This window comes from Hippocampus comes, unplaced genomic scaffold (genome assembly GCF_001891065.2).
Source record: "Hippocampus comes isolate QL1 unplaced genomic scaffold, H_comes_QL1_v1.1 scaffold345, whole genome shotgun sequence".
Taxonomy (NCBI): Eukaryota; Metazoa; Chordata; class Actinopteri; order Syngnathiformes; family Syngnathidae; genus Hippocampus; species Hippocampus comes.
In genome coordinates this window covers 997,490-1,011,201 of record NW_017805538.1, presented here as the reverse complement: position 1 = coordinate 1,011,201, position 13,712 = coordinate 997,490, and the positions used below count along the sequence as shown (strand labels likewise).

The 13,712-nt window shown below is 41.7% G+C and overlaps 1 protein-coding gene across 2 annotated transcripts in view; it reads right to left on the bottom strand.

Annotated features, from left to right (window-relative positions):
- The window catches only part of pard3ba (par-3 family cell polarity regulator beta a), a 147,955-nt gene that overhangs the window by 124,647 nt on the left and 9,596 nt on the right, over window positions 1-13,712 (bottom strand). For both annotated transcript variants that reach the window (XM_019878478.1, XM_019878479.1), the window contains exon 2: window positions 12,287-12,385. In XM_019878478.1, the coding sequence (XP_019734037.1) occupies window positions 12,287-12,385 (99 nt within the window). The remainder of the gene's footprint in view (window positions 1-12,286; window positions 12,386-13,712) is intronic.

The following is a 13,712-nucleotide window of genomic DNA, read 5'->3' as shown; positions in this document are numbered from 1 at the left end:
GCGATTGGTCGCAGCAGGAAATAACATCAGGACGAAGGGTGAGGAGGGGCAGTACAGCAGGTTGGCAGATATATATATATATATATATATATATATAACAGAAAGGCAGTCGCTGGAGAATATACAATCATCTCAGAAGAAAAAAAAAACAGTCCTGGTGAACAGCAACTTCACTCCTGTCGCAACATTAAATTTTGTCATTAAAACAAAGGCATCGCATGATTTTGATTGCTGACACTGTTCTGTGTGCACCATTTGCTTTCTGAGATGCAGACGTTAGAAACAGTTCACATTGTTTACATGCTACAACTCAAAGAGGGAATGGTGGTGCGTCATTAATAATGTACAGTATTCAATCAATTGCTGAAATTAATTGTATGCAATGCCATACAGCCAGGAGAGAAAACCCGCACCTTACCCACCTGCATCCAAACACGCACACGCACACACACTCATACTCGCATACGCACACACAAAATGAAGCCACAGTGAATCGATGCTATGTTCCGGGTCATCGTTAACGGCCAAGCTCTACCGTTGGTTTTTCAGCGATCCTCTTTCATGCGTTTTTACAATACACGGGAAGGTTCGGATTTAGAATTTCGATTTAACATGCCTTCAGTGTCGTATCACTTTGCCGCAATATGCAAGGAAGCACTGAGGTCTACTGGAAGAGATTCAGGATAACGGCTAGCAGAAGAGGTCGCCCCTTCAGTGTTTTGCATTGGCACGTATTGCCGTTTTAATATGGAGTGTTCTCATGGAGCAGAGAGAAGATATGCCTGTGCGTTTTGTCGTACGCATTCTTTGTCTGCACTGCTGTCGTCTGTGTGTTCAAGTGGTAGATGTTTGAAGGTTGATAACTACTCTAGCATCTATTCCAATTTCCGGAGGTCCATCTTTGCGTTTATATGTTAGCATTAAGCTAGAAGACTTCTGTTAGAAAAAAAAAAAAAAATATATATATATATATATATATATATATATATATATATGCTTTGGTTGAAAAGTTTGGTGTTTAACTAGACTGGATTAATGCTTCATTCTTTTTTGTTTTAGTGTCAGTTTTAGAGTCAAATTCAACCGGGAGCGACAAACAGCTCGAAGCAAGCTTATTATTATTTCCATTTTGTGACCAAAAGAGAGAACAGGTGGCTAAGGAGCACTTTAAGGTGCGTTGAATGAGTTAAAGCATGTTTTAACAAGTTGACATGTTTAAAAGTATGTGGGAGGAATATAAGTGATTAATATTGCAGTTTCACTTCTTACGGGTGGGACTGGAACATATCGAGTTTACGTTCCATCTCGATATGCACAATAAAGACCGTTAAAAGGACAATAGGTACACTGAAACACATTGCACTGCAAAAAGGATGAACAGTGCCACCTTGCTTTAGCCAAACAGTTCTACATGTGAGTAAAAGTCAATATCAGTTGTGCACACGCACGCACAGACAGCCTAAAAAACACACTCACTTCCTTTTCTCATTGCCTCGTACTAATCAGCTCATTTTTCTTCGAGGCTGCGGTGTGTGCGTGCGTGCCTCCGAGTTTGTGTGTGAGGTACCAGTCTATTGAGAGACTTTGCTTTTGTGCTCTTGTCATCCATCTCACAAATGCCCCCTTCCGCAGCCTTCATTCTTTCTTTGAAGGAACGATGCATAATTCAGAAGGTGTATGCTGGCTCCTGACAGCAAACGGTAACCCAATCATCTCTCTCGCACACACGTGTGCGTGGCTACACACTTAAATAAAACATTTACACCCCACACCCCACTAAAAAAGAGCTTTTTTTAAGCATCCACATGACAATCAGAGAGAGTGTAACACACAACTCTCAGGTGAGAGAATCTGCTAAAATGTTTAAAGAAGGACGTGCACGGTGCAACATATCAAGAGGCCACACATGGCCAAATTCACTTCTGACTGAAGTCAGTGGAAAAGATTGAAAAAATTAATGTCAATAACATCACATGAGGAGTGACAATCCAGGAAGGAAAATAGGAACCTCACACTCCCACAAACGATGAAATACCATCAGTCACGTCCACATACTTTTTTTTTGAAAGGAATTGCATATATTAATAGGTTCTTACAATGTTGCTGTACCCTTGAAAAAAACAGTTACAGCAAACCTCCACGTTAGCATGAGAACACGCCAACAATTGCAGTTTTTACAGTACTGTAATGAGGAGAAGTTCAAAATTGTGGTACGATCAAGATGACAATAATGATGATGCATTATCGGTACAGTCCACTGAATGACAATGGAGACTCTGCGGGAGCCACGTTCCATTATGATGACTCATTTTCCTCCTTTTGAGCATATCAAGGTGGTTTACCTTCTCCGAGTGCATCCTAACTTTTTTCTACCAGAAGCCAATTGGAAGGAGCACGGAAATTGGGCGGTATGTTTTAGTGTTGCAAAAATATGAAGTTATCGTAATGCACGCGGTCAAAAACGTGCAACATATGTATCAAATTTTAAACAAGAAAAGCACATACGTATTTTAGCATTATAGCACTGTATTACATGTAGATATTTGTGAATTTATGTTGATATTAAGGAAATTGCAAGTGTCATACATTGCACAAAAATGAAAAAAAAACAAATTGTCATGCTCTAGAAAATGTGAACAGTTAAATTTGCAAGTTGTCACACTAAAGCATTATTAATTTAAATAATAATTTAAAAACACATTACCATACGTCCTGTTGACATGTTTTTTTTGTTTTCTTTTGGGTTTTTTTTTTTTTGGTAGCAGTAGTAGTACTCGTCGCAGTAGAAAACTGGTGAGAATGTGGCTAATCCTGCTTCTGCTGCAGCCTAAATTTACACGTCACAGTACCAGATGTGGAGGATTACCTGATAGGATAACGCACACACGCATGCGCGCACACACACACAGAGCAACATACACAACGTGATGTGAAATGCAGAAATAGATGCTTAATCTAGCTTGTCAAGGCTGTGGTGAGGGACTCCCTAAGAAAGGAATTTTATGCAGAGATGTCACCACATCGACTTTTACATGCTTGCCTTGGCTGTCGTTTGAAGAGATGCCAGCAGTTGCACATCGAAGCAAGAACATCAACATCGAACATAACATTGCTTTGATGCTGCTGACAGACCCATCCGCTGCAGCAAATTAAACCTCTCTGCTGTTTAAGCACTGTGCAAAAATGAGCAGATGACCTAGATATTATACACGACAGAAAAATGTCACAAACTGTCACTATTGACACCGTAATATAGAGTGGAAAGTGGGAAGAACTTTCTTAGCGGTGAGGAAATTTTTAACATGTGCACCTTACAAAAGACTATACAAGGAGACATGCACTTTTTTCATCATTTTAAACAGTTCTGATGTGCGTCAATCACTTCTACTGTATATGTCGTCTGCCCATGTGCGAGATTATGTGGTTCTTCAAAGAAAACAAGACTCCAAATTCATTTTCCTTCATTCTATTGGGCAGTGTGTATGAATAATAGAAGTGCAAATGTCAATGGCATCTGATTAACTGAAACACTTTTTTTAGCTTTCTGGGCTTTTGCCATCATCGAGTATTGCCCTAACATCTAAATTACTCCTAGCCATCTTAGGTTTCATATGTTCTTTTAAGTGAAAAAAACAACATGGATTTTAGGGTGTCAATAGCTGGTGAATGTAACAGCCTCTTGGTCAACGAAGCAGGTGCACCGTTCCATTACAGAACTCACAATATTTTAGATTACATTAACGTTGCATGGCCATAAACGCGTTGTTTCATTGGATTTCATTAATATAATCCAAAATATGAGCAGTTTCTTTCTAATATTTTCAGACTATGACTATGTCCATATCCACATAGATTTTGGTGACAATCAGTCACGGTCCGTGTACATTATGCAACCGTAATGGAATGGTGCACCTGTTTCATGGACCGTGAGGCTGATTGCATTCGCCGGCTACTGATGCCACAAATCTTTCTTCGTTTTTCATCTGTGAGAAACCTGAGATGGTTCGGAAAATTAAAGGCAATACTTGACAAGGCCAAATTGAACAGTAATAGTGTACAACCCGGAAGATGTCAAAGTGATTCAGTGAGGCGGTCAAAAAGGCCCAATATGGCAGTGTACAGCGTATGTCATGAGTTTGATACTTAATCGGTTTCAACATTTCGTCAGGGAACCAGATGCCATTGATGTTTGCAGTTATACACACAGCCTAACAAAAAGAAGGAAAAATAATTTTCAGTCCTGTGTTTCTTTAAGGACAATGTAAATGGCAATACTGTAATTTCTTTTCTCATTTATGTCAAGCGCAAGCACTATTTTGGCTGGGTCTAAGCATCTTTGTCACGGCATTAAAATAACATTCCTCCTTTTCATGCGGCACTCCCATGTTCAACATTGACCGGATAATTCAAGTTGCCTGTACAGACACATTAGCAACAGTGGAGCTCAATTCATTAGGCTAATCAGCTTGAAGATGAGTGTTGAGAGGAAGGAAAATAGAATAATAATATAACGAGACGTGCTCATGCAATGGTGATGTTCTCACACAGGACGCAGATGTGGGTTTAGCTGTGCAGTCGCACCAGGGAATCCGTTCAACATTTTGCCTAAATGAGCTGCATTCAGGTTTACACGCATTGATCATCCCCAGCAAAGCAGTGAAAGTGTCCCCCCACCCAGAGTGTGACTCTCAGCTGATTGCAGTTATTAGCACAACAGACTTTCAGCAAACACACGAAGTGATGTCAGTCAGTCCACTCACTAAGCTAATTCATCTTTTCTTTCCTTCAAAGACTGGGTGCATGTGCCTTTGAAAAGGGAGCCCCTGACCTTGCACTCCCACCGGGCCCTCATAACCGTGACCCCGGAGGCCTAGCATCTAATGGGTGATGCGGTACGGACAGAATAACACTGGAGTACCTGTGGCAGGAGGGCGCACCGAAGGACAAGATCTGACGTTGCGTTGACCCCACTCCGCTTCCGTTAGTCACAACACACTGATGCGGCAAGAACACAAAGAGGCCCCATTCCACTCTTTTGCTTTGTTGAGCCGACAAATCACATTGGAGGGGCTCCATCAGTCAAAGTCGTAAGCTAGCGCAGTAGACCATGTTAACAGCACTAAAATTCACAGGCAAAGCCTGCTTAGAATGAAAAGCTAAGCAGCACACAAGACAGTCCAATTGTAGGGGAGGTTTTTGTTGTGCGGATTCAAAGAAATTATGAAGAGCTAGAAGACTTATTAAATTTAAGAAAACATAGGGGGAAAAAAACACGGTCTACACAGCGACACATGTACTAAAGATGATTTGCTTTCGTGACAAGCCACAGTCCAAATTAATATGCCAACATGTCAGAATGACAAGGTGTTGAACATCTTCACACGTAAAGATGTATGGATCGTGATTAGCATGCAAAGAGTGTATAGATAATGATTAGGCTGGCATGCGCCTGATGTTTTCTAATTAGCGCACTTGAGCCTCACGCCGATTTACTGAGCCACTATTCACATGTCAATCAAATGCTGCCCACCGTGACGATTTTGGAGGAGCAAGGGGGGTGGGTGAGCATGAGGTGCCATGGAGCATCAAAGGCTTAACAGTGATCACATCTTATTCACTCACACAAAGTTTTTCTCTGTCGGATTACCACAAGTTAAGAGTTGCCTTGTTGTCACCTATCTGTATTTAAAGGGCATGTAATAGGCAGGACTGTGTTCTGACAAAACTGATGGGGTAGCAGTCTAGTTTACTCAAATAAATTCATACTGACAATGTATACTGTGACCACCTATGCTTTTTCAGGCATGAAAACGGGTGAAAATGGGAGAAGGATACAACCCCTCTAAGGGGGCCGGGGGCATGGTCTCTTGGAAGAAAATTGTAAATGTTTCATATTTAAAAGATGATTATTTTATCAATGCACTCCATGATTCGCCTATTTTGGCTACATCGAATTTCGCCAAAAGGTGAATGATCTTTCCAGCAGCAGATCAGAAAGAAGCTCGCCAACGATCGGGGCCCCCACCTTGGGGATGGCTGCGTTGGGGGGCCGCCGGAGGGTTTCAGACGCTACAGAGTGAGGATGATGAGCCGTTGGCCCGGAGAGACGGACAAATAAATGAGAATAAGCTCTCCATTCAGAACGAACGTGTGCTGGCACTGCGCTCTAGTCATAATCACACCATTTTATCTATGGCACATATAAAATGTAAAATGTGGTTCCAAGTCACAAAATATACATGGTGCATCCCTGGCTGTCTCACTGGCTTAAACCCGGAAAGTGAATTTTCATCAATATGTGAAAGCTTCTGTGCATTTAATGGGCTGTACTTTGCAACAACGCCACACCATGCAATGGCAATTCATATTTTGAATTGCCCTACACATATGGACAACGTTATGTTCCAACATGGTGTTCATTATGGACAACCCATAAAGAGAATAAAGTCCAATAAAAGAACACTGCTGTGGTTCAGATCCTGCCAATCACGCCCTTCCAGGTCTCACTCTCGGTGCCCACGTGAGCATTAAAGTCCCGCAGCAGAACAATGGGAATCCACCAGGAGCACTCTCCACCCCGCCTTCACTAACCATAGAACTCCCAAAAAGGTGGGTACTCTGACCTGCTGCTTAGTCAGGACCCGTTCCACCACCCTATGGTGGAGGGAAGCTACCCTCTTGTCCACCACGGTGAACCCCAATGTACAGGTAAAAAGCTGGGGGCAATAACTTAGTGCCCACTCCTTCTTGGCACCTTTCACTGTCGCCAACTTCAGAGTGGAATAGAGTCTAACCCTTCTCCAAGCAGACTGGTACCAGAGCTCAAGCGATGAGTGGAGGCGAGCCCGACTATGTCTAGTCTGAACTGCTTAAGATCGCACACCATCTCAAGATCCTTCGCTGGCACGTCCCAAGCTCCTGTAGGTGGAGATAAGACAGTCAAGGTCAACACCCTCCATGAAGAGTGTCACCTTATTTCCATCCAAATGAAGCTGCTCCAATCAGCTGAATTTTGCGATAGATTAGGAAACTCCAAATAGCAGGAAATCTGCTGTCAGAAGACCAATAATGTAGATGTCTTCCACATCCTCTAAAGACAGTATTTACAGGCACAGAATTCTCCTCTTCTGCCAAGGATCTAAGATGTACCCAGCAGCAAATGTCCCCGAGGGGCAAGAGAGCTCTCCACTGCCTGTGCTCTTTTCATCAACATTTTTTTATCCATAGTGCTGAGAGTCCAGCTGACCATGATTGTTTTTTGGAAGAAAAATAAGCAGAAGGCTAGTTTTAGATATGGGACAGCACATTACCAAGTCAGCAGTAAGCAGGGAAAAGTGGGAGGGGGGGAAAATAGGAGCAGAGCAAAAAGCCTCCGCCTTCGTCCAGAACCAAGCAGTTGTTCATGCTTCTGACGAATCTTTGAGTAGCACTCAAAAGATGTACCTTCGATGAGAACATTTACATTCATTCTTACAGATGCAATTTGGATGTAGCGCTTCTCCCAAAACTATTGGCACAACCATACACAGCACACTGTGGCATTTTTGCCATAAAGAGAGAGAACGACATGAAAACACTGTGGAAAAATCCATGTATTCAAGTTAGGCACACTTAGCAAGTGGCTGTGTGTGGCTTTTATTCTCACTACGGCAAATAAGCAGCAACCGTGTCTCCGGCACTCATTGTGACTGTGTTTGGGTCCTGTATGTTGTCAGTTGCTATGGACCTTTATTTTGTCTCAGAGTTTGGAATGAACCGGTGAATTTCAGTATTTATGCCACAGGTGTTAAACTCAAGGCTCGGGGCCAGATCCGGCCCGCCATGTCATTTTACTCTATGTGGCCCGCAAAAGCAAATCATGTGTATCAACTTCCATGATCCTTGCTGAAATCTGTACCGCAATGTCAAATTTTCATGTGCAATAAATAACATTGAGATTCTGCAATAATTTTGTCACCGTTTACACTCAATTGAACAATAATGAACAATACGTCAACAAACTATTAGAGTTGACTGATTTCAAATCGAGTAATCCATTAATTTATGGACAAATAATAATGCGATGAGACGATTAAACATGTTCGTAGTTTCACTCAGAGAGAAGATGTAACTTCAAAGTGGCCCGTGACAACAATGAATTTGACACTCCTGATTTATGCTCTGGTTGCTCAGTCAAATGTTGTTCCCATGACTCTTGGCCGGATACTCTACCACTGCCACATACAGCCCTGTTCCTTTTTGTTGCTTTGTTGGTGCGATTGACCACGTGTTGGGTGATTTTGGTTTGTACTCTTGCATATAGATTTTGTCACTTCTGTGTCCTGTCTGCTCCTGGGCCCAAATTCTGCTCCGCACGTCACATTCAGTTCACCAATATTTTTGGAATGTCTCTTGAGGACATGACACAGGATCCCAATCAGGTTGAGGTCAGGGCTCTGACAGACCCATTCCATTTATGAATCCAATCAGTTATTTATTCACTTGTGTCACTGTCCTGGGGCATTTTAAAATAAGCTTCAATTGGCAGACAGATGGTCTGAAGTCACATTGCAAATTTAGTTGAGAAACTTCGAATTAATTATTTAATTGAGGAGAATGCATTCAGACCGTAAGGTAGCAAAGCAGTCACTCAGTATGATGCCACTGCCACTACACTTCGTTCTTGGGATGAGGATTTTATGGGCTATTTTGTGTCTTGGCTCAATTCAAGGTTGGGAAAGTCTGGCACAATCTTTTGTCAACATCAAAGCCGTAGCATTTTCTTTGACGGCAATGGCTTCCTCCATTTAGGTTTAATGATTAGCTGATGCGCCAACACAAATATTACCGTGTGCCAGAGATTTCTGTCAAACTCTGGGATTGTTCTTTTCCTTTTTCCTCTCCTCATGAAGCATTCTGCACTGTGCCTTTGCAATCATCTTTACTGGATAGTCACTCGTAAAGTGTGTATTTAAAAAAAAAAAAAAAAAGATTAAGTTCCTCTATTCATCGAAAAGGTGACTTCCCATTGGTGAACATTAAGGCTTTTAGAAATATTTTTGTTAAACCATTCCAGCTTCCTTGCCAAGTTTTATTAGCAAATACTTTGAGAGATCTTTTGTGCAAGGCATGGTTCACGTCAGACAATAGTTTTTGGAAATTGAAAACCTAAATGTGATTTTCATAGGACAGGGAAGCTTGAATTGACTGAACTTTGTGTTTTGGGCGAACATGAACTTAACGTCATGTATTTCTGACTGGTGAATGTTTTTGCGAGCGTACTCACTCTGGCGGTTCCAAATGGCTTTTGAATGACAAGTCCTTTTTTCTCAAGCTTTCGTTAATCTTCGGCTAAACACACGGTAAACTAGCGTTCATATGTTGGGGGATAAAAACCTTATTGGGAACCCATGCCACAGAGCATGGCGGCATTCCATAGCTTGAAGGGGGAAAAAGAACCTGCGGCTGTTAACTCACTCGCAAAATCTGTACTGGTTGGTGACTGTTTGTTGGTCCCTGATTGGCATTAGACAACCTTTTCCCTTTCAATTTCAGGGTGTGCGATTTCAAAGGAAGTTGTAGGGATGTGTGTTTCACGGTAGCCTGAAGATAAAAGGGGGATTTACTTTTTGTGAAAGCTCTTTTCCTACCTCAGCCTGTACCTTACATTCTATTTGTGCTTGCCCATTAAAGATTGCAGTCCTGAATTCTTCATTTAAAAAAAAAAAAAAAAGCATTCAAGGAGCAAGTTTTTCCTCATGAGATTGTAGGGTGAAACTTGCAGCCGTCTACTGGTGTGAACTGAATGGGTGGCAACAATGAGGAAATGCCAGTATTTAGAGGATAATGGCTTATTGTAACGTATTAAAAGAAAGCATGAATTAATTAGCTAGCTTAATAACGATGATCAAGTTCAATTTTGAAACAATGAACTTCATTCACTTTTTTATGTTATCTATGGACTGAGCAAGTTAATTAAAAAAAATTGTGCACTGAACTTCAAACTCATTTGCATAGGAAATGATCTTTCCCAACACTTCACGTACAGTCATTTCTTGACCACACAGTGCACCTGATTAAAAGCCCCAGCAGCTCAATTTAGTCATGAAAACACATTTCTACATAGATTAACCACTTCAAATTAATAGCCGCGAGGCTCCACATTACAACATGGGATACTTGCAAGGAGAGGAGGTCCACACAGTTGGATTTTTAAAAAATCTTTTCTGTACCTTAAGCACCAGTAGACACTCCCTCCCCCCACCCCAAATAGTGCCAAATGCATCTAGTTACACAGTGGTGTCCCAGAACCTTTCTCAGTTGCTCTTGTTGTCACCATGAGGCCAATTTGCCAACGGACTTCATCAGGCAGCAGTGCATCTAAGTCCATGGCAGTGCAGCCTTTGGCAAGTTTGTTACATGTTTGGGAAGTGCAGGGAATGTCACTCCAAGGTAAGAAATGCTATCTTCTGTGGCTAACCGTTACCACCTGTCATCAGTTCCGAGAGGTAGGAATGGGTCGCCAAACAAACGACACAGAATCGGCTGTCGTACTGCGGAGATGGCTGTATTTAATTCCTTCTGCCCCATTAAAGTCAACTCAAGTTGCTTATTTCTCACTTTACTATCTGTTATATCCTCTATATTCGCTCCTACACATCCAGCTATGCCTACAGACTCCTACATTTCAGGCAGCCCGGTGTGCGCACACTCCAGCAGCAAATGGCTGATAAATATTCAGTACGCGGGTGGACTCTTGACAATTTCATTTGTCCACTGTGACGTGCTTGATAATTTCATTTGTTTCAAGTTGTGACTAGACCATGGGTAACTCTATTGACGTCTTAAAGCTTGTCAATAAAAACTCAAATACAATGCCTTACATTAAAAGCCGCAGGGTTCAAAACGTGGGGGAAAAAATAAACATAAAGTAAGGGTTTGTGTAGTATGGGTGAAAGCATACTACATATTGTTGTGACTTAGATAGAAAATCACATTTATGAAGCTGGTGGTTGAGAGGCTAATGACAGTGTGTGTGTGTGTGTGTGTGTGTGTGTGTGTGTGTGCGTGTGTGTGCGTGCGTGCACGTGCGCACATGCATGCATTCATGCGCAAACAGCCAGCCATTGTATCTCATTAGCATCCGGGGCTAATACAGGGCCCACGCTGCGCTGGGGCACGCCTTCACAATGCGTCCACTGCGGCTTGATTGATGACATGATGCCGTAGGCCACAATAATGGAACAAAAAAACCCACGAAAGACAGAATCTGTCTGCTGTGGCAAGGTAATAAAAGACAGACAAACAAAAGAAAGCCAGGCTAATCAGAAGAACCAGGCACAGCTCATTAATCTGAGCGAGCTAAAAGTGTCTGGAAGCCTCGAGACGAGAAAAGTCAGATGATTGGCACATGGCGAGGATCGCTGCCTTGCCATCTTTTCATCAGCAGCAAAGCAAGAGAATAAAATTAGAGTGGAGATGAAAGTGGGGAAGTTGTTTCAAGAATCGGGTGGAAGCTGAACAAGGTAAATAGGACAGTTCCTCAGCAGCAAAAGGTTTCTGGCGAAGCCTGTAATTGCCCAAAAGAACCGCAGCAAAGGGAAGGCAGCTGACGCCAGTGTGACTTGTTAGCAAAGGAACTGAGCTGTGACATTGGGAGACAGAGCCTGGGAATGGAATCATTAAAACCTGCGAGTCACAAACATGATGCCCATATTATTACGATGCGGCCAGAAAATGACGCCTGTGTTCTGAGTGATTGAAAAAGTGCCTTTCCCACCTCTTCCGCACCATTATTCACTTCTGTCACCTTGTTTTAGTGAAGCTGTTTTGGTAAACTTGCAGCCCTACATGCACACGCAGACACAAGCTTACTATTGTTCGCATGCACAAATACCAAAGAGAATAGTGTACAGTACTTTGAGCTGACAAAGTATCCCTCATTTATCGGTGAATTCCCCCTTGAGCAAGCATCATCATCACAATACATTTTTTAAAAAATGGAAGGAGAAATTCTACATCACACATGAGATAGTGTGATTTCATAGCAATTCAATCTAGGGTTTTTGTTTTGTCGTAACATGAAAGGATGTTTGTAAATCTGTTTTTGTGCAAATTTACGTAATCACAAAGCTGAAGTGCCATTGCCGCACCTTCAGTCTTTAAAACAAATGAAGGGAGAGACTGTCAGATGGCTTCACGTTTTGCTGTCCCAGTGACAATCATCCTGGCAGGCTCAGACATCAAAGCGAAAAAATGGCTTCCCTTTGCTCACTTGAGAGCAAGAAAGAGCTCTTCCTCGGCTTACCTTGTCCCTGTCATCCACTAGGTCCGTCAGCAGGTCATCCATATCCAGGATGCCTCCATCTGTGTACTCCAGGTGAAGGGTTTTAATGGCACTCCCATGCTGCGCAGAGAAGCAAGAAGTAGTTAGCTTCCAAAATTATTGACAATGTTTACATCTTGCATGTGGCTCCATTACATTTCGATAGAGTACTGAAGAGTTGAGGTGTCAGTAAATGTGTGTGATGAAACGACATGATTGCGACAGTCTAAAAATGAAATTGAAGGCCACAGATATCACTCGCAGTCAGTGTGTTCATTAACCTGATGTTTTAAAGCAGCGATTCTCAAACTAACACTCATGGTTCACGAAAGAATTGAATTTTGGAAATTTAAATCCAGTTGGCAACGGACCCTTGCACATCTATCAGCTCGTTGCAATGGAAAAGGTATCCGACGTTCTTATAGGGCAGGGGTGTCAAACTCATTTTTGTCGCAGGCCATATTGTAGTTACGGCTTCCCTTGGAGGGCCATTATGACTGTGAATTTTGTGAAACCATATAAATGTTTAATCACCTCCACATATTACATACATAGCACACAACAAATTGATGGATACCTCGTTTTAGAATCAGAAGTCAAGAATAATGACTTGCTTGAACATTGTTTACGTTAATGTAATAAGGGAGTTGGAAACAAGAAAAGGCTTGCAATATCTCCACGTTATTATGGATTACATATGACAATTTGAAATGTTGGTTCAGACTTTAGCAAGCGTCCTGGAAACATGCTTGATTTAATTTTGCGGGCCACATAAAATGATGTGGTGGGCCAGATCTTGACTTTGACCCTGTGTTCTAGGGAATAGAACATTGTGAGAAGCAACATATACTACATTGTTTTTTGGGGGGTTTTTTTGTTTGTTTTTAACCAAAAGTTTCTTGAGGAATTGTGGAAATAATAAGCAAAACTGCAAACACGTTTTTTCTTGACATCGATGCAAACGAATTCAGTTCAAAAAAAGGACAGGTTAACAGATGTATCCCGGTGTAGAACTTTATCAAGTGTTGAACATTCTATTGAATATTGAGTTCATTGAAGAGTTCAGTTAATTACTCATCCCACGGACCCAACCCATTCAAAAATGAATGAAAATGCACCCCATATCAGTCGCATTGAAAATGTTAACTGAAAGAGAACCTCTTCCTCCCAAAAATAAATACATAAATAAATAAATAAAATTTAATAAATAGAAATAAATATTTCCCTGGAAAGTTTCCAACTTTGAAAATTCTTGGAATTTTTCACTTCCAGTTATAAAAATACGAAGAGAGAAAACTTTTGCGAATAAAGAAGAGCGTGAGGATATTTCAGCGGTTCCTGGCCTCATAGCCACAGTCGTTGACTGCCCTTCTTCAATTTTAACAGCAGAGAACTCACAGTGCAGCGT